The sequence below is a fragment of the Stegostoma tigrinum genome, unplaced genomic scaffold (assembly GCF_030684315.1).
Source record: "Stegostoma tigrinum isolate sSteTig4 unplaced genomic scaffold, sSteTig4.hap1 scaffold_382, whole genome shotgun sequence".
NCBI lineage: Eukaryota > Metazoa > Chordata > Chondrichthyes > Orectolobiformes > Stegostomatidae > Stegostoma > Stegostoma tigrinum.
Window position 1 is genome coordinate 79,179 of NW_026728310.1, and position 23,846 is coordinate 103,024.

At 54.2% G+C, this 23,846-nt stretch overlaps 1 protein-coding gene across 5 annotated transcripts in view; it reads right to left on the minus strand.

Annotated features, from left to right (window-relative positions):
• LOC132208392 (utrophin-like) overlaps positions 1-23,846 on the minus strand; it is a 50,572-nt gene that overhangs the window by 21,007 nt on the left and 5,719 nt on the right. For 2 of the 5 annotated variants that reach the window (XM_059643991.1, XM_059643989.1), the window contains exon 1: positions 12,180-12,265. The exons of 1 other annotated variant lie outside the window; for it this stretch is intronic. In XM_059643991.1, the coding sequence (XP_059499974.1) occupies positions 12,180-12,250 (71 nt within the window). In that variant the 5' untranslated portion in view covers positions 12,251-12,265. Of the gene's footprint in view, positions 1-12,179; positions 12,267-12,585; positions 12,748-23,846 lie in introns of those variants that run through there. 2 more of the 5 variants (XM_059643992.1, XM_059643988.1) reach the window with 2 other exon arrangements.

Genomic DNA, 23,846 nt, shown 5'->3' on the forward strand with positions numbered 1-23,846 from the left:
CGGCCCTTCGACGTACCGTGTCGGGAAACGCTCCTGCGTGCATTGGACGAAAACTCATCCATCCGACGTACGAGGGTTACAGCATTTCCAGTCAATGTTTAGGAAGTTAAAGTCTCCCATAATGACCACCCTGTTCCTTTCACTCCTGCCCAGAATCGTTTTGCCAATCCTCTCCTTCAGATCCCTGGAACTTTGCAGAGGCCTATGAAAAAACTCCCAGCAGCGTGGCCTCTCCTCTCCTGTTTCTGACATCAGCCCATACCACCTCAGTAGACCAGTCCTCCTCAAAAGTTTTTTCAGCCTCCGTTATACTGTCCTCGACAAACAAAGCCACACCTCCCCCTCTTTTCCCACCTTACCTGATCTTACTCAAAGATCTGAACCCTGGAACCTGCAACATCCATTCCTGACCCTGCTCTATCCATGTCTCCGTAATGGCCACAACATCGAAGCCCCAGGTACCTATCCATGCTGCAAGCTCACCTCGCTTATTCCGGATACTCCTGGCAGTCAAGTAGACACACTTCAATTCAGCTTGCTGTTTGCCAGCACACTCCTGTGACACTGAGATCCTGTCCATGTCCTCTCTATTCTCTTTCTCCTGTGTACTGAAACTACACCACAGTTTCCCATCCCCTTGCTAAGCTAGTTTAAATCCACCCGAACAGCACTAGCAAATTTCCCGCCCAGGATATTAGTGCCCCTCTGGTTCAAGTGGAGACCGTCCTGTTTGTACAGGTCCCACCTTCCCCAGAATGAGCCCCAATTGTCCATGTACCTGAAGCCCTCCCACCTGCAGCATCCCTGCAGCCACGTGTTCAGCTGAAATCTCTCCCTGTTCTTTGCCTCGCTATCACTTGGCACGGGTAACAAACCAGAGATAACCACTCCGTTTGTTTGAGCTCTCAGCTTCCAGCGGAGCTCCCTGAAATCTTGCCTGACATCCCTATCCCTCTTTCTACCTATGTCGTTGGTACCTATGTCGTTGGTACCTATGTCGTTGGTACCTATGTGGACCATGGCTTGGGGCTGGTCACCCTCTCCCTTCAGGACCCCAAAGACACTATCCGAGATAACACGGACCCTAGCACCTGGAGGCAACGCACCAATCGTGAGTCTCTTCGGTTCCAAACAAGCCTTCTATCTGTCCCTCTAACTATTCAGTCCCCAATGACTAACACTCTCCTCCTATACCCCCTTCCCTTCGTTGCAAGAGCGACAGACTCTGTGCCAGAGACCTGCACCCCAGTCAGTATTGAGGTAATGCCTCATCGTAAGGAGGTCAGAATTGACGGAGTGGCAGATATTTAGAGGGTCAGTACTGAGGCAGTGCACAACCGTCAGAGGGTCAGTACTTCAGGAGAACCCCATTATCAGAAGGTCAACACGAATGGAGAGTCACATCGTCAATGGTTCAATCCTGAGGAACACTTCATTATCATCGGGTCAGTCCTGAGGCAGTGCTTCATTGTCAGAGGGTCAGTATTAAGGTTTAGAATTGAGGGAGTGCTATCTGATTATGTCACTCTGACAATGAGGCACTGCCTCAGGAATGAGCCTCTGACAATGAGGCACTTTCTCACTTCTGAATCTCTGACAAGGAAGCATTCCCTCAGTGCAAACCCTCTGTATGGACCCGATGTCAATGAGGCACTCGCTGAGTACTGACCCTCTGACAAAGTTCCAATAGCTTACTACTGACCTTCTAATCATGTGCCCCCTACCCCATTTCTAAATCTGTTACATTGAGGGCACTGCCTCAGAACTGACACACTGGCTATAAGGCAGTCCGTAAAGACTGACCCGCTGATCATGAGGCTGTCCCTCAGTTAATGACCCTCTAAATATGAGGCACTCCCGTAATTCTGACCGTCAGGAGCTACCTCAATGTTGACTCACTGATATAGAGGCACTGCCTCAGAATTGACATGCTGACGATGGGGCACTTGCTCAGGACAGACCCTCTAAGACAGCTGCAGGTTTGATATTAGAGCAGTGATGCACCGCGAGCAGGTCAGTATTAAGGGAGTGCCACACAGTCAGTGGACCAATATTACGGGAGTGCCACACTGTCACAGGATCACTCTTAATGGAGTGCTGCACTTGTGGTGAGTGAGTACTGAGGCAGTGCGGCACTGCAAAGGGTCAGTAATGAGAGGAAGCTCCATTTTCAGAGGGTTAGCACAGAGGAAGTGCTTAATCAGAGAGTTATTTCAGAGAGAGTGCTGTATTGTCAGAGTTTCGCACTGAGGGAGTATCACACAATCAGAGGTCCAATATTAAGGAAACACTGCACTGTTGGAGGGTTGATATAAAGGGAGGGCTGCACTGTCAGACGGTTAAAGATGAGGGAAAGCTCATCATCTGACAGGGCATCACTCCCTTCAGACGAACCCTCAGGCGGTGCAGCACTCCAACAAGTTAGTTTCAGAGGCATGTTGTCCCATCAAATTGACCGTCTGAGACAGGAGCATGCACTTAATATCGACCCTCTCACAATGCTGCACTGCCTTAACATAGGGAGCCGCCCTGCCAGAGGGCCTTTCAGTACACACCTTCCAACAGCACAGCACTCTCCCATCATTGACCCTCTGACAGTGCAGTACTCTCTTAATACTGAATGTGTCACACTGCTCGACACTGTTGGAAGGTCAATACTAAGAGTGTGCTGCACTGTTAGACAGTCAATGATGAGCTAGTGATGCATGTGCGACATTCCCTCAATTCTTATCCCATTACAATGAGGCACTGCATTAGTATGGCCCTCTGACAAAGTAGCACAGCTTTAGAACTGACCCACTGATCATGAAGCTTTCCCTCAGTACTGAACCTCAGAGTGCTCCTCAGCCACAACACTGACTCTCTAATCCTGCAGTACTGTCTCAATTCTGACCTCAGTCCCGGCCCTGTTACATTGACATTGCAGTTCTTCCTTACCATGGACACTCTGGCCATGGGACAACACTGTTGGCCCTGTTGCAGTGCAGAATTCACTGACACTCACCCTCTCCCATACCTTCAATACTGAATGTCTGATAGGACTGCGGGCAGCTGACTCTGACAGCGCAGCATTCTCTCAGTATCGACCCTCTGACAGTAATTAGGGGACTGCTGCATTGTCAGAGAGTCAGGACTGAGGAAGGGCTGCACTATCAGAGGGCAAATATTAATGGAGTTGTGCACTGTCACAAATTCAATATTAACAGAGGGCTGCACTGTCAGAGAATCAATGATGACGGGGCAGTGCGTTGTGAAAAGACCTGTAATAAAAGGCATGCGGCCTGTCAGAGGGACTAAACGGAGAGCTTCACTGTGAGAGGGCCAACATTAGTAAATGCTCCAGTCTCAGAGGGTCAATGTGATGGGAGTACATCTCTCTGACATTATCTTGTTGGCGGGTCAGCGCTGACGTAGTGCTGCACCGTCCGAGGGGTCGGAGAAAGGGAGTGATGCACGACCAGGTGATCAGGGAGTGCTGAAGTGAGGGGGTCGTCAGCGATAAGTGGGTGAGCTCTGAGGGAGTGCAGCACAGTGTGGGGTCAGCACTGCGGGAGTGCTGTTCTGAGGGGTATCAGGACTGAAGGGGGTCAGCACTGAAGCAGGTCAGCGTTGAGGGAGTGCTGCACTGAGGGGTTCAGAATAAAGGGTATGCTACACTGAATGGGTCAGAAATGAGAGGGGGGTCAGCACTGAGGGAGAGCGGCACTTTAAGATGTTCAATATTACTGTGTCCTGCACTGTGAAAGGGTCAGTATGAAGGCAGCACTGCAATATCAGAGAGGCAATGATGAGTGTGTGCTGCACTGCTGAAGGGTTAAATTTGAAGTGGTGTCCCACGGCCAGAATGTCAATGGTAAGGGAGCATGGCATTCTCAGAGTGTTATTGCTGAGAGAACACCAGTATGACGGAGGGTTAATACTGTGGCAGAGATGCACCGTCAGAGAATCAGTCATCAGAGAGTACGCAGTGTTGGAGGGTCAGTACTGAGGGAGTGTTTCACAATCAGAGCGTCAGTTGTCTGGCAGTGCTGGAAAAGCTCAGCAGGTCTGGCAGCATCTGTGGAGGCAAAAACAGAGCTAACATTTCGGGTCCAGTGACCCTTCCTCAGGACTGTTCTGAGGAAGATCCCCAGTTCTGAGGAAGGGTCAATGGACTCGAAACGTTGAATCTGTTTTCTCCTGCACAGATGCTGCCAGGCCTGCTGAGATTTTCCGGCAACTTTCTTTTTGTTCCCGACTTACACCATATCCGCAGTTCTTTTGTTTTTTATGTCTGGCAGTGCTTGTTTGCTTGTGACCTTCTGAAAGCACAGCACACCCATAATCTTGGCCCTGTGACAGTCCAGCACTCCCTCAGTACTGATCCTCCAACAATGGAGCATTCCTTCAATACTGACCAGCAGCGCAGCACTTTATTTCTGACAGTAGTCTGAAAGAAACTACCTTTGCTTACCGAGAGAGACAGGGAGAGCAAGTGCGTATTCTGTAGGTGACTCAGGATGTATTGTAACCTTAACAAGTCAAACAGTATTTCAGATTAGTTTATAATTAAATATTATTCTAACTGTCTTCCTGGAAAAGTACAGTCCCTACAACATGGGGCTGATACTAATACACTCACTCAGAAGTGACCCTCCAGCAAAGCAGCCCTGCCTCAGAACTGACCCTGTGACAATGAGCTACTCCATCAGCAGTGAATCTGTAATCACGTGGCACTCCCTCAATTCTGAAAACATTACACTGAGGCACTCCTACAAAGGCCTCTGCGTTTTAGGGATTATTTACAGTCATCCCTGTGTTTTACAGGTTATTGAAAGGGGTCACTGTTTTCAGGTTTATTTTCACCCTCCAATCTTGCAGCACTCCCTCAATTCAGCGTGTAGCAGTAATGTCTCCAGACTGAATCTCGAAAAGTGTTGCAAACCCTCAATTCTGATCTGCTCAAAATGAGCCACTGACTGAGTATTGGCCTTCTGACAAAAAGTCACTTATTCAGAACTGGCCTTCTGACAATGTGACACTCGTCCACATCTGACCCTCCAGCAATGAGGTACTGCCTCAGAACTGATCCGCTGACAGTAAAGCACTGCCCCCTCAGTTCTGACCCTCTGACAGAGCTGCAATACTTCAGGACTGAACTTCTAATCATCTTGTACTCCATCAACTCTGAATCCAATGCACTGAGCTACTGACTCAGTATTTACAGTCTGCTCCTAATACACCCTCAGAATTGACCCTAAGGCAATGTGACCCTGCCTCAGAACTAACTCTGTGACAATGAGGCACTTACTCAGCGCTGAATCTCTAATTGTGTCGCACTCCCTCAGTTTTTAGGCACTCCTTCCAGACTGGCACACTCTCAAGGCTGATCCTGCAGCAATGAGGAATTGCCTTACAACACAGCCACGAACAACAAGGCCCTCTTTAGGACAGTGTCTGATAACGAGGCACTCACTTGGTTCTGAGCCTCTGACAATGAAGCACTTGCTCAAGTCTGACCACATTAAAATGAGGCACCCTCAAACTGATCTGAAACACCTCAGTTTCGACCTTCTGATGGCTCTGAAATGCCTCAGTTTATATCCTCTGACCGGTCTTTTAATTCTGACACAATTACAGTGAAGGTCAGCCTCCGTGCTGACACTCAGAGTACATCACTCCCTCTGACAGTGTTGCACACCCTGAGCATCACTGACAGTTTCAGCGTTCCCTTAATATGGACCAACTCACAATGCAGCACTCCCCTGACATTATTATTTACATTGACGATCTGACAGTACAGCCCACCTCAGTGCTGACCCTCCGACAGCGCAGCATTCCCTCATTACTCACCCTCTGATACTGTAGCCCACCTTTGGTAATGACACTCTGACAGTGTCACACTCCCTTACTATCGGCCCTTAACAGTGCAGCACTCCCTCAATGATGACACCGTAACGATGCAGGATTCCCTCAGTCCTGGCTCTGCAACAGTCAAGCATTCAATCAACACTGACCCTCTGTTAGTGCAGCACACCCCTAATATTGATCCTGTGACAGTGCAGCACTCCCTTAATATTGGCCTTCCGACAGAGTGGCACTTTCTTGACGAAGACACTCTGACAATACAGTTTTCCCTCATTGCTGATCCTCTGGCAGTGCAGCATTCTGTCATCATTGGCACCTTGCCAGTGGAGCTACATGCTTCTTATTGACCCTCCACAGTGCAGCACTGCCTCTCTACTGACTCTACAACATTAATATTGATCCCCGAACGGGAGGTTCTCTTTCATACCCACCCCCACAAAGAGAAGCCCTCCCTCATCTTTAACCCTCTGACAGTGCAGCACTCCCTTAATATTAACCCGCTGCCGGTGTGGCACTCCGTTACAGTGCCGAACTCCAACAAAGTGATCATCTGAGTGTCGCACACACACTCAATATTGACCCTCCAACAGCGTAGCCCTCCCTCAGAACTGACCGTCTGACATCCATACACTGATAGTGTCGCAATTCTGTAATATTGACCCCCACCGACGCAGCAGAACTCTCTCAATATTGGCCTTCGGACAGTACTGCGCTACTGATCCTTCGGCGGTGCCTCTTGATATCAATCCTCTGACATTATCGCACTCCCTCAGTACTAACTCTCTGAACGTGCAGCACTCTCTCAGGTCTGATTCTGCGCTATTTCAGCACTCCCACGTCATCAACCCTCTGACAGTGCAGCACTCCCTTTATATTATATTATATTTATCAACCCTCCAACAGTGCACTATTTCCTTAATATTGGACTTCTGATTGGACAAGCTGACAGCATCTCATGTTCTTTATCGACAGAGAGTCAGTTCCGTGGTAGTACCTCATTGTAATGGGTCAGAGTGGGTCTAATCAGTCCAACCCCAAACCTAACCGCGGCTTCAGGCCTAAGCCTAGCCTCAGGCCTAACACTCACCCTCAACCTAAGCAGAAGCCTCAGCCCCAAACCTAAATGTGGTCTGAGCTCTAACCCTAACCATAGACTCAGCCCGAAGCCTAACCTCAGCCTTAACCCAAAACCTCTACCCCGAACTCCAAACTTAACCTCATTAGTAACCCTAACACAAGTCTCATCCCTCACCCTAACTCTACCCTCATCCAAAACCTCGTCCAATCCTCACACCTAACCCCTAGCCTTGGTCCTAACCCAAACCCTAACCCTCGCCACCCTCTCACGCTAACCCTCATTGTTAATTAGTGAGTACTGAGGTATAGCAGCACTGTCAGAGCATCAGAATAGTGGGAGTGAACTATTGTCAGACTGTCGATACTGAGGCAGTGTCTCATTATAGAAGGGTCAGAATTGAAGCAGTGCCACACTAACAGAGACTCAGTACTGAGGTACTGCAACAGCGTCATAGAATCAGAACTGTGGGCGTGCATTATTGTCAGAGGGTCATGATCTGAGGCAGTGTCTCCTTGTGAGAGGGTCAGGACTGACAGAGAGCCTTCCTTGCCTGACAGTCAGTACTGAGGCACTGCTTCTTTGTCAGGGGGTCTGGAGGGACAGTGTCTCATTGTTGGTCAGTCCAGTGTGAGGCAGTAGCTCATTGGTGGAGGGTCAGTCCTCAGGGTGGGCGGATGATGTGGAGGTGCTGGTGTTAGACTTGGGCGGACAAGGCTGAGTATTGACACTCTGCTACAAATGCACTCTCTAGTTCTGACCCTCTGATAAAGGCAAACTCCCTAATTGCTGACACTCTGCCAAGTAGGCACTGGCTCAAACAGACCCTCTGACAATAGGCCACTGACCCTCTGATAGAGCTGCAGTACCTCAGTGAGGCAGTGGCACTCCTTGAATTCTGATCCCATTACAATCAGGCACTGCGTCAGTACTGACGCTCTGCCAAAGAGGTACTGCCTGAAAACTGATCCAATGACAATGAGGCACTCCATCAGGACTTACCTCTGACAGTGCTACATTACCTCTGTACTGACCTTCTAAAATGGGTGGCACTCCTTCAATTCTGACCCCCTTACAACATAGCCCTGCTGCAGTGCCGACCCTCTGACAACAGTGCATTCTCTGAAGCCTGATCCCCTCAACATGAGGTCATACTTCAGTATTAACACTGACAAAGAGTCACTTCCTCTATATTGACCCTCTCATTGTGCAGCACACCCTCAGTTCTGATCTTACGACAATGGCGCACTTTTGACCAGCTGACAATGGTGCTCTCCCTCAGTTCTGACACCTCCACAGTTCTGCACTACCTCTGTACTGACTCTCAGTACTGACCCTATTCTGATCCATTACAATGAGGCGCTGCCTCACTTGTGGCTGTATAACAATGATGCACTCCATCGATTCTGCGCCGCACACAGTGCTGTAATACTTCCGTACTGACCTGTAATTGTGTGGCACTCCCTTAATTTTGACCCCCTTACACTGAGGCTGTGCCTCAGTATTCACCTCTGAAAATAATGCACTCCTACAGATCTGGCCCTCTGATGCTCCTGCAATAACTTAGTTTTTATCGGCTCGTCACGTGGTTAGCTTCAATGCTGATGCCATTACACGGAGGCAGTTTCTCAGAACTGACCTTCTAACAATGGCACTCCCTTCGGACTGTCAGATACAGCCACACTACCTCCGTTTTGACCCTCTCATCACGTGGCAGTCCCTCAATTCTGAACTCCTCACAATGAGTCGCTAACTCAGTACTGACCCTCTGACAAACAGGCACTCCCTTAGGGCTGACCTTGCACCAATCAGATACTGCCTCACACCAAACCCTCTCGAATAATGAGGCACTGCTTCAGTCCAGACCCTCTGACAAAGACGCACTGCCTCAGAACTGACTCTCCAGCTATGGCGACCGGCCACAAAACGGACCTGCTGACAATGAGGCACTTCCTACCATCTCCAATCATGTGGCATATCTCTAATTCTGTGGCCCTCTCTCAGTTCTGTCGCCATTGCATTGAGGCATTCCCTCTTCGTTGATCCTCTGAACTCCCTCAAAACTGACCATCCACCGTTGATGCACTACCTCAGATCTGACCCACCGACAGTCCTACAATCTGTCACCATTCCATGTAGCATTCCAGCAATTCTGACCCCATTTCAATGAGACGCTGTTTCAGATGGTCACTCTGAAAACGAAGCGCATTCTCAGGACTAAATCTCTGAAACTAAAGCACTTCCTCAGTACTAACTCTCTGACAGGCAAGTATTGGGGGTTAGGTTAGGGCTGAGGTTAGACTTGGAGCTTAGGCGAGGGTTGGGGTTGAGGCTAAGTGTTAATTGGGGCTGTGTGTTACGGTTCATTTTAGGGCTGAGGCCATAGCTAGTGGTAGGACTGAGGCTCACTTTAGGGCTGAGACTAGATGTTCGGCCTGAGGATCAGCATTAGGGCTGAGGGTAGGGAGGGTTTTCGCTGAGGATAGGGTTAGGGTTAGGGTTAGGGTTAATGCTGAGGTGAGGGTTAGCCTGAGGCGAGCGTTTGTATGGGTTTAGGGCTGAGGCTGGGTTTAGAGTCAGGGTTCGGGCAAAGAGACGCTGCCTCAGAACTGACCTGCTGACAATTAGCCAGTACCTTAGGTACTGATGAGCTAATAAAAAGGCCCGCTCTCAGCACTGACACTGCAGCAATGAAGTCTTGCCTCACAACTAACTCACAAAGGGCTCATAATTGAGGAAGTGCCGAATGATGAAAGGGTGCGGGCTGAGGTGTTGCACAACTGCCAGGAGGGTCAGAACTGAGGTATTGCATCATTATCAGATGGTCAATACTGCAGCAGTGGCCCACTGTAATAGGGTCAGAAAGGTCATACTGAGGTCTTGCAAGATAGGGTCAGAACTGTTGGAGTGATTCATTATCAGAGGGTAGGCACTGAGGCATTGAAGCATTGACAGAGGATCAACACACTGTCTGTATTGAACATGTGGCAATAATGTTCTGACTCCATAACATCAAGGCACTGCCTCAAAACTGACCCTTAATCCTGACCCTCGCACAGTGCTGCATTGCCTCAGTCGTGATGCTGCATTCGTGTGGTACTAGCAGTTCCAACCCCATGAATAGGATGGGCTGAAGGGTAACATTTCTTGATATTTGAGAAATGGTTGACTTTGAATGAGTCCTGTCAGCATTCCTGTTTTACAGTTAATTTTATTTCTGTAACTGGTTTTTTTCTTTGCCAAGTCGTTTGTTACACCGGAGCAGAGGGAGCATTTTGTTCCTCGGCACTGGACGTCATCTCGGAATGAGACCGCGAACGGTGCCAGGAACAACCTCAGCCTCCAGGCCAGCCGTTGATCGAGGGGTCCCTCACGGCCACAAGAACATGAGGCTTATTCTTTTTGACTCTCTACTTGTTATTCTTTTTAATTACTCTTTCTCCATCTTTTATTTCCTCAATAAATGTTCATCTTTCAGAAAATTGGCAAGCATTCCTTTAACTGCACTTGATAGAATCACAAAAGAACCACTTCGATGCATGCTGTCATCAAAAACACACCATTATTTTGAGGCACTGCCTCAGCATTGATCCTCTGACAATATCGCACTCCCACAGATTTGACCCTTTGACAACGAAGCAAGGCCTCAGTATTGAAGCTCTGACAATGCTTCAATCCCTCAGTTCTGACCATCTGACAAGGAGGCACCTTTATTTCTGACCCTCTCACAGTAGCAATATCTCAGGACTGACCTTCTATTTGTATGGCATTGCCTCACCTTGGAATGAGGTGCTGCCTCAGTCTTGCCCTTCTGACAATAATGCACTCCCACAGTTCGGACCCACTCATATTGCTGCATTTCCTCAACACTGACACTAAAAATGTGTGGCAGATCTTTAGTGCTGATCCTTTTACAAGGAAGCATTGTCTCAGTATTGACCATCTGACAATGATGAACTCTCACAGGGGTCAGGACTGAACCCCTGTCAATGAGGCACTTCTTCAGTGCCCGCACTCATTATTCGCCTTCTGACAAAGCTTCAATACCTCAGTACTGACCCTCTCACAGGGACGATCTTCTGTCAAATCTAGAGAATTAATACAGAGGAGGTGTCTCTTATTAGAGGGTCTGCCTGAACTCTTGGTTGAAGTGTTCAATAAATTGCTACAACCTGAAAGAAGTAATTCTTCCCTGAATTAATAGGCAACCAATTTGAAAATGTGGCCTCTGGTCGTAAAATCTTTCACAAATGGGAGTAATCTCTACGGATATACACTAACAAGCCTCTTAAGAATCTTAAATGTCGAAAAAATAAGTTTTTTTTCAATCTTATAAACTCCAATGAATGTAGCCCAACTTTCCTAAGCATAGCAATCCCCTCTGCCATTTCCGAAATCAACCCAGTCAACATGAGGTGTTCGGCCTCCGCAGCACTCGCTCTGTGGCCGTACATGACTTCTAAGTTACCATGCTGCTACTACGATTCTACTTCTATTTACGATGCAGTCCTCCGTCCATCCGAACATACCACCCTTGAACACACGGGCTCTTTTCTTTTGAGACACCTTATGAGCTGTACCTTATCAAATGCTTTGTTGAAATCTCAATGTACTACATCAACTGGTGGTCCTTCGTCAGTAATGTTTGTTTCCTTCTCAAAGCACTGTAGCAAGTTTGTCAAGTATTATTTCCCTTTATGAAAGGATGTTAACTCTGTAGGATGTTATAGCACACTCAGTACCCTGTTATTTCATCTTTCATTGCCGGCATGAACATCTACCCAGGTTGACCTAAACTGGCAATACTTGCTTACTATTTTGTCCAAGTATCTTTGTAATAATGGTGTTATGTTCACAATCTTTCAATCCTCTGAGAATTTTCCACAATCTAAGGATTCTTGGAAGATTATCATCAGTGCCTCCATTGTATCTGTAGCTGCATTGTTCAACATGAGAGGATACAACTCATCATACCCCTTGGATATTTTCTGTACTGATTGGAGTTATGTTTGGAATTCTGTGCAGTGACATTCACTTTTAACAGTTTGCTAAATACTACCAGGAACAGAAATTGTGATCCAGCTGCAACTAAACTAAAGCTTTCAGCACACAAGGAAGTGTTTCAATTCAATATGAACCTCTTAACTCCTGAAAAGGGCAACACGATTTGCCTCAGTCCAGAAATGTTCTTTCTCGAACATCCTGAGATGCATTATTCGTATTTCTTCAAATTTACCACAGAATCTGTTTCACTCACCCTTTCAGCAATACGCAGAACAACAAATCGGCATTTTTAGTCCCCCTGTAGCCTCCGTTGCACACGTGCATTGTTAGATGATTATTTATTTGTGTGCCTGCTTTTTTGCTCGAATGGATAAAGGTAAATTTCTGTTCTTTTGTCATCAGAACTCTTGCCTCCTCACTCTCATCTTCCTTGTTTTATCCTGTGCTGGAATATTTAATTTGTTGACATATCTGAAATATGTTGTTGAATGGATCGGGTTTTGTAACATTGCATTCCCCATAGACCATCTACCGACATTGTTGCTTGTTCTAACAGTTATTATCTCGCAGAGTGGAAAATGCAGTTTGAAAGCAATGGAACGTTATCGATGAAGAAGTTGATGCATAAATTGCTGCGATCTTCTAAACTACAAACTCACCTTCAATTCTTTCTCGGTCAGAGCATTATGCTGGCGCAAATGAATCGTGTTCTCAATGGGACTTCCAAAACCATGGAATTGAATTTGCATGTTGATTTCTTCTTCCCTCTTCAGAAATGCAAAGTAGTATCGTGATGAAGCTTCCAAGGCGATGATTGTGTCCTTCAATGAACGGAAAAGTGACTTTTAGATTCATGGAAATATTTCACTACTTCTATCGACATGAAATGCAAACATTCTCCCTGCATATGACCCAGTCTCATTTTATCGTATCTTTCTGATTTTACACGCCATGGGATAATCATTGCAGTGTAACAGAAATGTTGATCATGGAAATTTATCACTGTTTTCATAAATAATGGCAAATTTTCAACATCTTGCAATTGTATGAAGGCTCAGTCTCATCACACCTCACCTGCTGCACAAAGACATTCTTACACTGCTTTCAATGTTAGGGCTGAAACAAAACACAATCATGCCACAAATGCATCAACACACTACTTTCAATAGGATCTGATATCCTTGCCAGGCACTGGAGGGGTTGCGGAGACTGGTGAGTGGACAAAGTCGTTCCTCTGTTCAAGCAGGAAAACAGGGACTTTCCAGGAAACTGCAGACTGCTGAGTGTCTCATGTCTCAAAAGTATGGGCTAATAAGGGACAGCCAGCATGGCATTATGCGGGGCAGGTTATGTCTTACCAAGTCAGTTGAAGTTTTCACGGAGGTGACAAGGGTGATCAATTCGGGTAGAACAGTTGATAACATATACATGGATTTTACGAAGGTTTTCAACAAGGTTCCTCAGGGTATGCTCATCCAGAAGATTAGGATCCATGAGATCCATGGTGACTTGGCCTGCCCATATAAGGCAGACGGTAGCGGTGGAAGGCTAACAAAGATAACACAGTATAGGGCTGGAGGAACACAGCAGGCCAGGCAGCATCAACAATGTCAGCTTTCCTGTTCCTCTGATGCTGCCTGACCTGCTGCGTTCCTCCAGCTCCACACTTGGTTAACTCTGATTACAGCATCTACAGTTCTTGCCGTCTCAGTGGTGGAAAGCTGTTTTTCTGGCTGCAGCTCAGTGACGAGTGGTGTTCCGCATCAATGTGACTTCTGCTGTTTGTGATATATGTAAATGACTTGGTGGCAAATGTAGACGGGGGATTAGTAAGTTTGCAGATGATATAAGGACCAATGGACTTGTGGGCAGCATGGAAGGTTGTCAAAGGACACAGCAAGATACAGACCAATTGCAAACTCGAGCGGAGAAATGGCCGATGGAATTTAATCTGGGTGGGCATGAGGTGTTGCATTTTAGGAGACCAAGTGTTAAGGAAAGGGATACACAGTTAATGGCAGGACCCCAAACAGCAGTGAAGTCCACAGGGATCTTGGGGTCCTAGACCATAACTCCCTGACAGTAGCCACACAAGTAGATAGGGTGGTCAAGAAGGCATATCGCATGCTTGCCTTTATTCATAGGGGAACTCAGTGCAAGAGTCAGGATGTCACATTGCAGCTTTGCAAGACTTTGTTGAGACCACACAGAGTATTGCATTCAATTCTGGCCGCCACATTACACTAAGGATGTGCAGGCTTTGGACAGGGTGCAGAAGAGATTTACCAGCATGCTGACTGGAATAGAGGGTATGAATGAGAAGGAGGAGCTGGAAAAACTCTTCATTTTCTCTGGGGCAGTAGAAGCTGAGGGCGGACTTGATAGAAGTCTATAAAATTTGGAGATACATAAATACAGCTAACGGTCAGAAAATTTCTCCCCCGGAGTTGAAGTGTCCACTATTAGGGGGCATGCATTTAAGCTGAGGGGGGGGGGGGAAGTTCAAAAGAGATGTGAGGGGCAAATATTTCACACTGAGCATGTTAAAAGTGTGGAATACATTGCCCGGGGTGGTAGTGGATGCAGATACGATGAAAGCATTTAAAAGGGTCTTTTAGTTAAGTGCACGAATATGCAAGGAATGGAGAACTATGGATCAAGGACAGGCAGAAGAGATTATTTCATTTCTTGTCATGTTTGGCCCAACACGGTGGGCCAAAGGGCACATTCCTGTTGCTGTAGTGTTCCAAGTTTTATGCTCACTTGTATCATGATTACAAAAAGTAGGATTGGGAAGAATATTTGATAAGCGTTTGAGAACATTATTTCATGTAAGGACAAACGGGATAAGGATTAGGTGACACAGCACAAACAGATTTTGGAGCCCATGATGAATCATACGGACCTCACAAGCACCAATGATCAGAGGGATCTCAGGATCTTGATGTGTATGCCTGTTGATCCCCCAATGTAATGGACGAGGTCGTTGAAGTGGTTTGGAAGGCACATTGGATACTTGTCTTTATTAGGCTTAATATTAAGTGACAGAGTTTCAGAATAGGTAGGGTATGTACAAAATGTTGGTTAGACCCAACAGTGAAGTCAACGATGAGAAAATACAGTGAGACTTGGACAACGATCAGGCTTGGCCTGATAAAGGATGTTACATTTGCACCATACAAGTGCTAAGCAGCAATCAGCTCCAGCAAGAGAGAATATGACCATATCAAAAAAATTCCATGTCCTTACACTCACATCATCCTTACATTTATTTTTTTTTTTAAATGTGCAAGTGCTATCCAAGCCATGCAAGGCTACGGGCCAGGTGTTGGTAATCAGGTTAGAACAATTCAGTGCTTGTCCTTGACTGTCACAGAATCCATGAGCTTAAGAATGTATTTCTCCTGTATTGTAGACTACTGAGGTGCTTGGCTATCCACTAAACCAAGGTTAACACTGATCTAAAACTAAACTGGGTCAGTTATATAACCAGCAGTAGCCAGGCCCATGGTACAAACCACCCTGCTGTGGGGCAGGGTCAGGCAAATCCAAGTGAGCGAGCGTGGTTGGAGACTCATTCATTGGGGGCATAGATTCTGTCGCCACATTTGAGACACCAGGGCTGTGTGTTGCTTCCCTGGTGCCAAGGTCAAGAACATCTCTGAGTGGTTGCAACAAATTCTTAAGGTGGAGGGTGAGCAGCCAAAGGCCACCGTGCACGTTGGTACCAATGACATCGGCAGAAAGAGGGAAGACATCCTGCGGACTATGGACAAGGAGTTAGCAAAGAGGCTGAAAGGCAGGACCCAAAGGGTAATAAATTTATGGGTTGCCACGAGTGCCACATGTTAGAGAGTTGTCATAGAAAGATAGGTGAGATGAATGCATGGTTAAGGAGCTGGCACAGGGGGCAGGGTTTCCGGCTCATGGATAATTGGGACCGTTTCTGAGCAAGGGGTGACCTGTGCAAGAGGGATGGGAGGCAAGACGCTGTGAGCGGGACAGGACAGAGGGGACAAGTCGTTGTGAGCGGGTTACGACGGAGGGGACAAGTGCCTGTGAGCAGATCAGGAAGGAGGGGCAAGTCGCTGTCAACGGGACTGGGCTGCAGGGGGCCAGCCGCAGCGAGCGCGACAGGACTGCAGGGGGCAAGTTGCTGCGAGCGGGTCAGGGCTGCGGGGGGCCAAGTTGCTGTGAGTGCGACAGGACTGCAGGGGGCAAATCGCTGTGAGCGGAACAGGGCTGCGGGGGCAAGTTCCCGTGAGCAGGACAGGGCTGCGGGGGCCGGTATCTGTGAGCCGGTCAGGACTAAGGGGGCACATCGCTGTCAGCGGGACAGGGCTGCGGGGGCAAATCGCTGTCAGCGGGACAGGGCTGCGGGGGCCAGTACCTGTAAGCCAGTCAGGACTGAGGGGGCAAATCAGTCAGCGGGACAGGGCTGCAGGGGCAAATCGCTGTCAGCGGGACAGGGCTGCGGGGGCCAGTACCTGTGAGCCGGTCAGGACTAAGGGGGCACATGGCTGTGGGGGCCAGTACCTGTGAGCCGGTCAGGACTGAGGGGGCAAATCGCTGTCAGTGGGACAGGGCTGCGGGGACCAGTACCTGTGAGCCGGTCAGGACTGAGGGGGCAAATCGATGTCAGCGGGACAGGGCTGCGGGGGCCGGTACCTGTGAGCCGGTCAGGACTGAGGGGGCAAATCGATGTCAGCGGGACAGGGCTGCGGGGGCCGGGACCTGTGAGCCGGTCAGGACTGAGGGGGCAAATCGATGTCAGCGGGACAGGGCTGCGGGGGCCGGGACCTGTGAGCCGGTCAGGACTGAGGGGGCAAATCGCTGTCAGCAGGACAGGGCTGCAGGGGCAAATCGCTGTCAGCGGGGGCAAGTCGCTGTGAGCGGGTCAGGGGTGCGGGGCCCAGTCCCTGTGAGTGGGACAGGACTGAGGGGGCAAGTCGCTGTCAGCGGGGCAGGGCTGAGGGAGCAAGTCGATGTGAGCGGGTCAGGGCTGCGGGGGCAGGTCCCTGTCAGCGGGTCAGGGCTGCGGGGGCAGGTCCCCGTGAGCAGGACAGGGCTGCGGGAGCCAGACCCTGTGAGAGGGTCAGGGCAGCGGGGGCCAGTCCCTTTGAGCGCGACAGGACTGCAGGGGGCAAATCGCTGTGAGCGGGACAGGGCTGTGAGGGCCAGTCCCCGTGAGCAGGTCAGGACTGAGGGGGCAAGTCCCCGTGAGCAGGACAGGGCTGCGGGGGCCAGTCCCTGTCAGCGGGACAGGGCTGCGTGGGCTGGTACCTGTGAGCCGGTCAGGACTGAGGGGGCACATCGCTGTCACCGGGACAGGGCTGCTGGGGCAAATCACCGTCAGCGGGACCGGGCTGCGGGGGCAAATCGCTGTCAGCGGGACAGGGCTGCGGGGGCCAGTACCTGTGAGCCGGTCAGGACTAAGGGGGCACATGGCTGTGGGGGCCAGTACCTGTGAGCCGGTCAGGACTGAGGGGGCAAATCGCTGTCAGTGGGACAGGGCTGCGGGGACCAGTACCTGTGAGCCGGTCAGGACTGAGGGGGCAAATCGATGTCAGCGGGACAGGGCTGCGGGGGCCGGTACCTGTGAGCCGGTCAGGACTGAGGGGGCAAATCGCAGCGGGACAGGGCTGCGGGGGCCGGTACCTGTGAGCCGGTCAGGACTGAGGGGGCAAATCGATGTCAGCGGGACAGGGCTGCGGGGGCCGGTACCTGTGAGCCGGTCAGGACTGAGGGGGCAAATCGCTGTCAGCAGGACAGGGCTGCAGGGGCAAATCGCTGTCAGCGGGGCAAGTCGCTGTGAGCGGGTCAGGGGTGCGGGGCCCAGTCCCTGTGAGTGGGACAGGAATGAGGGGGCAAGTCGCTGTCAGCGGGCAGGGCTGAGGGAGCAAGTCGATGTGAGCGGGTCAGGGCTGCGGGGGGCCAGACCCTGTGAGAGGGTCAGGGCTGCGGGGGCAGGTCCCTGTGAGCGCGACAGGACTGCAGGGGGCAAATCGCTGTGAGCGGGACAGGGCTGTGAGGGCCAGTCCCCGTGAGCGGGTCAGGACTGAGGGGGCAAGTCCCCGTGAGCAGGACAGGGCTGCGGGGGCCAGTCCCTGTCAGCGGGACAGGGCTGCGTGGGCTGGTACCTGTGAGCCGGTCAGGACTGAGGGGGCACATCGCTGTCACCGGGACAGGGCTGCTGGGGCAAATCGCTGTCAGCGGGACCGGGCTGCGGGGGCAAATCGCTGTCAGCGGGACCGGGCTGCGGGGGCCAGTCCCTGTGAGCCGGTCAGGACTGAGGGGGCAAGTCGCTGTGAGCGGGTCAGGGCTGCGGGGGCAAATCGCTGTCAGCAGGTCAGAGCTGTGGGGTCAAGTCCCTAGGAGCGGGTCAGGGCTGTGAGGGTAAGTCCCTGTCAGCGGGTCAGGGCTGCTGGGGACAGTCCCTGTCAGCGGGTCAGGGTGCGGGGGCAAGACCCTGTGAGCGGGTCAGGGCTGGGGGGGCCAGTCCCTGTGAGCGGGTCAGGGCTGGGGGGGACAGTCCCTGTGAACGGGTCTGGGCTGCGGGGGACAGTCCCTGTGAGCGGGTCTGGGCTGCGGGGGACAGTCCCTGTGAGCGGGTCTGGGCTGCGGGGGACAGTCCCTGTGAGCGGGTCTGGGCTGCGGGGGACAGTCCCTGTGAGCGGTCTGGGCTGCGGGGGACAGTCCCTGTGAGCGGGTCTGGGCTGCGGGGGACAGTCCCTGTGAGCGGGTCTGGGCTGCGGGGGACAGTCCCTGTGAGCGGGTCTGGGCTGCGGGGGACAGTCCCTGTGAGCGGGTCTGGGCTGCGGGGGACAGTCCCTGTGAGCGGGACTCGGTTGCGGGGGCCAGTGTCTGTGAGCGGGTCAGGGCTGCGGAGGACAGACCCTGTGAGTGGGACACGGCCGCCAGGGGCAGTCCGCTGAGAGCGGGTCAGAGCTGCGGGGACAAGTCCCTGTAAGCGGGTCAGGGCAGCGGGGGTTAGTCCCCGTGAGCGGAGCAGCGCTGTGGGGGCCAGTCCCTGCGAGCGGGTCTGGGGTGCGGGGGACAGTCCCTGTGAGCGGGTCACGGCTGCAGGGCCAGTCCCTGCGAGCGGGTGAGGGCTGAGGGGGCCGGTCCCTGTGAGCAGGTCACGGCTGCGGGCGACAGTCGCTGAGAGCGGACACGGCTGCGGGGGGCAGTACGCTGTGAGCGGGACAGGGCTGCGGGGCACAGTCCCTGTGAGAGGGATAGGGCTACCGGGGCCAGTCCGCTTTGAGCGGGAAACGGCGGCGGGGGGCAGAATGCTGCCAGCGGGACAGGGCTGTGGGGCCCAGTCCCTGTGAGCGGGTCTGGGCCGCGGGGGCAGACCCTGTGAGCGGTACACGGCCGGCGGGGGCAAGTCGCTGTGATCAGGTCAGAGCTGCGGGGGCAAGTCCCTGTAAGCGGGTCAGGTCTGTGGGGGTTAGTCCCCGTGAGCGGAGCAGGGCTGTGGGGGCCAGTCCCTGCGAGCGGGTCAGGGCTCGGGGGACAGTCCCTGTGAGCGGGACAGGGCTATGGGGGACCCCCCCCTGTAAGCAGGTCCGGGCTGCGGGTGCCAGTCCCTGTGAGTCAGGGCTGCGGGGGCAACTGGCTCTGAGTGCGTCTGGAGAGACGGCGCAAGTCGCCGTGAGCGAGTCAGGACGGAAAGGGCAAGTGGATGGGTGAAGACTGCAGGGGCAAGAGGCTGTGAGGGGTCAGGACAGCAGTGGCAAGAGGCTGGGGACGGGTAATGACAGAGGAGGCAAGTCGCTGTCAGTTGCTAAGTACTGCAGGGGCAAGTGGCTGTGTGCGGGTGAGGACGGAAGGGGCAAGTGGCTGTGTGCGGGCGAGGACGGAGGGGGCAAGTGGCTGTGAGGAGGAGGGGGTGGCAGAGGGTGGGGGGAATAGGAGGTGGAGCAGGAGGGTGGGGGAAACGAGGAGTAGGAGTAAGGGTATGGTCAAAGGAGGGGGTGGTGGGGCGGGAAGAAGGAGCAAGAGGGTGGGGCAGGAAGGAGGAGGAAGAGGGTGGGGGGGAAGGAGGGGGTGGAAGAGGGTGGGGGTGAGAGGGGAGGATGGTGGGGGGAGGAGGCGGAGGAGGGTGGGTGGAGTGGAGGAGGAGGAGGAGGGTGGGTGGAGTGGAGGAGGAGGAGGAGGAGGAGGAGGGTGGGGGGAATGGAGGAGGAGGAGGGAGGGTGGGGGGAATGGAGGAGGAGGAGGAGGAGGAGGGTGGGGGAGAGGAGGAGGAGGAGGGTGGGGGGAATGGAGGAGGAGGAGGAGGGTGGGGGGAATGGAGGAGGAGGAGGAGGAGGAGGAGGAGGAGGAGGAGGAGGAGGGAGAGGAGGAGGAGGGTGGGGGGAGAGGAGGAGGGTGGGGGGAGAGGAGGAGGGTGGGGGGAGAGGAGGAGGGTGGGGGAGAGGAGGAGGAGGAGGGTGGGGGGAGAGGAGGAAGTGGAAGTGGAGGGGGAGGAGGAGGAGGAGGAGGAGGAGGAGGGTGGGGGGAGAGGAGGAGGAGGAGGAGGAGGAGGAGGAGGAGGAGGAGGGAGAGGAGGAGGAGGAGGGTGGGGGAGAGGAGGAGGGTGGGGGGAGAGGAGGAGGAGGAGGAGGGTGGGGGGAGAGGAGGAAGTGGAAGTGGAGGGGGAGGAGGAGGAGGAGGAGGAGGAGGGTGGGGGGAGTGGAGGAGGAGGAGGAGCAGCAGGGTGGGGGGAGTGGAGGAGTCGAGGAGGAGGAGGAGCAGGAGGGTGGGGGGAGAGGAGGAGCAGGAGGGTGGGGGGAGTGGAGGAGTCGAGGAGGAGGACAAGGACGAGGACGAGGACGAGGAGGGAGAGGGAGAGGGAGAGGGAGAGGGAGAGGAGGAGGATGAGGAGGAGGGTGGTCGGTGGGAGGAGGAGTGGGGGGGAGAGATAATGGGAAATGCAGATGCTGGAGAATCCAGTTTAACAAAGTGTGGAGCTGGATGAACACAACAGGCCAAGCAGCATCTCAGGAGCACAAAAGCTGACGTTTCGGGCCCAGACCCTCTATCAGAGACGGGGATGGGGTGGGGGAACTGGAATAAATAGGGAGAGAGGGGGAGGCGGACCGAAGATGGAGAGAAAACAAGCTTCAAAATCTCCCCTTCCCCCACTGCATCCCAAAACCAGCTCAGCTCGTCCCCTCCCCTCACTGCATCCCAAAACCAGCTCAGCTCGTCCCCTCCCCTCACTGCATCCCAAAACCAGCTCAGCTCGTCCCCTCCCCCAACTGCATCCCAAACCTGTTCTTCCTCTCACCCATCCCTCTGTCCCACCTCAAGCCACACCTCCATTTCCTACCTCTACCTCATCCTGCCTCCTTGACCTATCCATCTTCCCTGGACTGACCTATCCTCACCCGACCTCACCTGTACTCTCCTCAATACCTATCTTGTTTTCTCTCCTTCTTTGGTCCGCCTCTCCCTCTCTCCCTATTTATTCCACTTCCCTCTCCCCATCCCCGTCTCTGAAGAAGGGTCTAGGCCCGAAACGTCAGTTTTTTGCTCCTGAGATGCTGCTTGGCCTGCTGTGTTCATCCAGCTCCACACTTTGTTCACGTGGATTCTCCAGCATCTGCAGTTCCCCTGATCTCTCCTCCTCCAACTCCTCCATTGCCCCCCAGCACACTCCTCCTCCTTTCACCCCACCCTCCTCCTGCTCCGTGATAACAAAGGAAGAGCAAGAGGGGTGTTGGGGGGGAAGGAGGAGGAGGAGGGTTGGGGCAATGAGGAGGACGGTAGGGGGTGGAAGGAGGAGGAGGGTAGGGGGTGTAAGGAGGAGGGTAGGGGTTGAAGGAGGAGGAGGGTAGGGCTTGAAGGAGGAGGAGGATAGGGGGTGAAAGCAGGAGGAGGATAGGGGGTGAAAGGAGGAGGAGGATAGGGGGTGAAAGGAGGAGGAGGATAGGGGGTGAAAGGAGGAGGAGGATAGGGGGTGAAAGGAGGAGGAGGATAGGGGGTGAAAGGAGGAGGAGGATAGGGGGTGGAAGGAGGAGGGGAGTAGGGGGTGGAAGGAGGAGGGGGGTCAGGGAAAGGGGGGTTGGGGGGGAAAGGAAGAGGAGGGTGGGGGGAAAGGAGGAGAAGGGTGGGGAAAGGAGGAGAAGGGTGGGGGGAAAGGAGGAGAAGGGTGGGGGAAAGGAGGAGAAGGGTGGGGAAAGGAGGAGAAGGGTGGGGGGAAAGGAGGAGAAGGGTGGGGGAAAGGAGGAGGAGGGTGGGGTTGGAAGGAGGAGGAGGGTTGGGGGTGAAGGAGGAGGAGGGTGGGGGTGGAAGGAGGAGGAGGGTGGGGGGTGGAAGGAGGAGGAGGGTGGGGGGTGGAAGGAGGAGGAGGGTGGGGGGTGGAAGGAGGAGGAGGGTGGGGGGTGGAAGGAGGAGGAGGGTGGGGGGTGGAAGGAGGAGGAGGATAGGGGATGGAAGGAGGAGGAGGATAGGGGTGGAAGGAGGAGGAGGATAGCGGGTGGAAGGAGGAGGGTGGTGAGGGGGAGGAAGAGGAGGGTGGTGAGGGGGGAGGTGGAGGGTGGGGGCAAAGGAGGTTGTGGAGGAGGGTGGTGGGGAAAGGAAGAGGAGGGTGGGGGGCGGAAGGAGGAGGAGGGTGGAAGGAGGAGGAGGGTGGGGGGGTGGAAGGAGGAGGAGGGTGGGGGGGTGGAAGGAGGAGGATAGGGGGTGCAAAGAGGAGGGGAGTCGGGGGTGGAAGGTGGAGGGTGGGGGTGGAAGGTGGAGGGTGGGGTGGAAGGTGGAGGGTGGGGGTGGAAGGTGGAGGGTGGGGGCAAAGGAGGTTGTGAAGGAGGGTGGTGGGGAAAGGAAGAGGAGGTTCGGGGGTGGAAGGAGGAGGAGGGTCGGTGGCTGGAAGGAGGAGGAGGGCGGGGGGGTGGAAGGAGGAGGGTGCGGGAGTGGAAGGAGGAGGGTGTTGGTGGGGAGGGGAAGGAAGAGGAGTGTGGGGCGGGGCGGATGCAGGAAGAGGGTCGGGGAGAGAAGGAGGAGGGTGGGTGGGGAGGAGGAGGAGGGTGGGGTGTTTGAGAGCGGGTCAGGACTGCAGGGGCCAGTCGCTGTGAGCAGGTCAGGACTGAGGAGGCAAGTCGCTGTGAGCGGGTCAAGACAGCAGGGGCAAGTCGCTGTGAGCGCGTCTGGGCCGCGGGGGACGGCCCCCGTGAGCGCGTCTGGGCCGCGGGGGACGGCCCCCGTGAGCGCGTCTGGGCCGCGGGGGACGGCCCCCGTGAGCGCGTCTGGGCCGCGGGGGACGGCCCCCGTGAGCGCGTCTGGGCCGCGGGGACGGCCCCCGTGAGCGCGTCTGGGCCGCGGGGGACGGCCCCCGTGAGCGCGTCTGGGCCGCGGGGGACGGCCCCCGTGAGCGCGTCTGGGCCGCGGGGGCCGGCCCCCGTGAGCGGGTCAGGGCCGCGGGGGCCGGCCCCCGTGAGCGGGTCAGGGCCGCGGGGGGCCGGCCCCCGTGAGCGGGTCAGGGCCGCGGGGGCCGGCCCCCGTGAGCGGGTCAGGGCCGCGGGGGCCGGCCCCCGTGAGCGGGTCAGGGCCGCGGGGGCCGGCCCCCCGTGAGCGGGTCAGGGCCGCGGGGGCCGGCCCCCGTGAGCGGGTCAGGGCCGCGGGGGCCGGCCCCCGTGAGCGGGTCAGGGCGCGGGGGCCGGCCCCCCGTGAGCGGGTCAGGGCCGCGGGGGCCGGCCCCCCGTGAGCGGGTCAGGGCCGCGGGGGCCGGCCCCCGTGAGCGGGTCAGGGCCGCGGGGGCCGGCCCCCGTGAGCGGGTCAGGGCCGCGGGGGCCGGCCCCCGTGAGCGGGTCAGGGCCGCGGGGGGCCGGCCCCCGTGAGCGGGTCAGGGCCGCGGGGGCCGGCCCCCGTGAGCGGGTCAGGGCCGCGGGGGCCGGCCCCCGTGAGCGGGTCAGGGCCGCGGGGGACGGCCCCC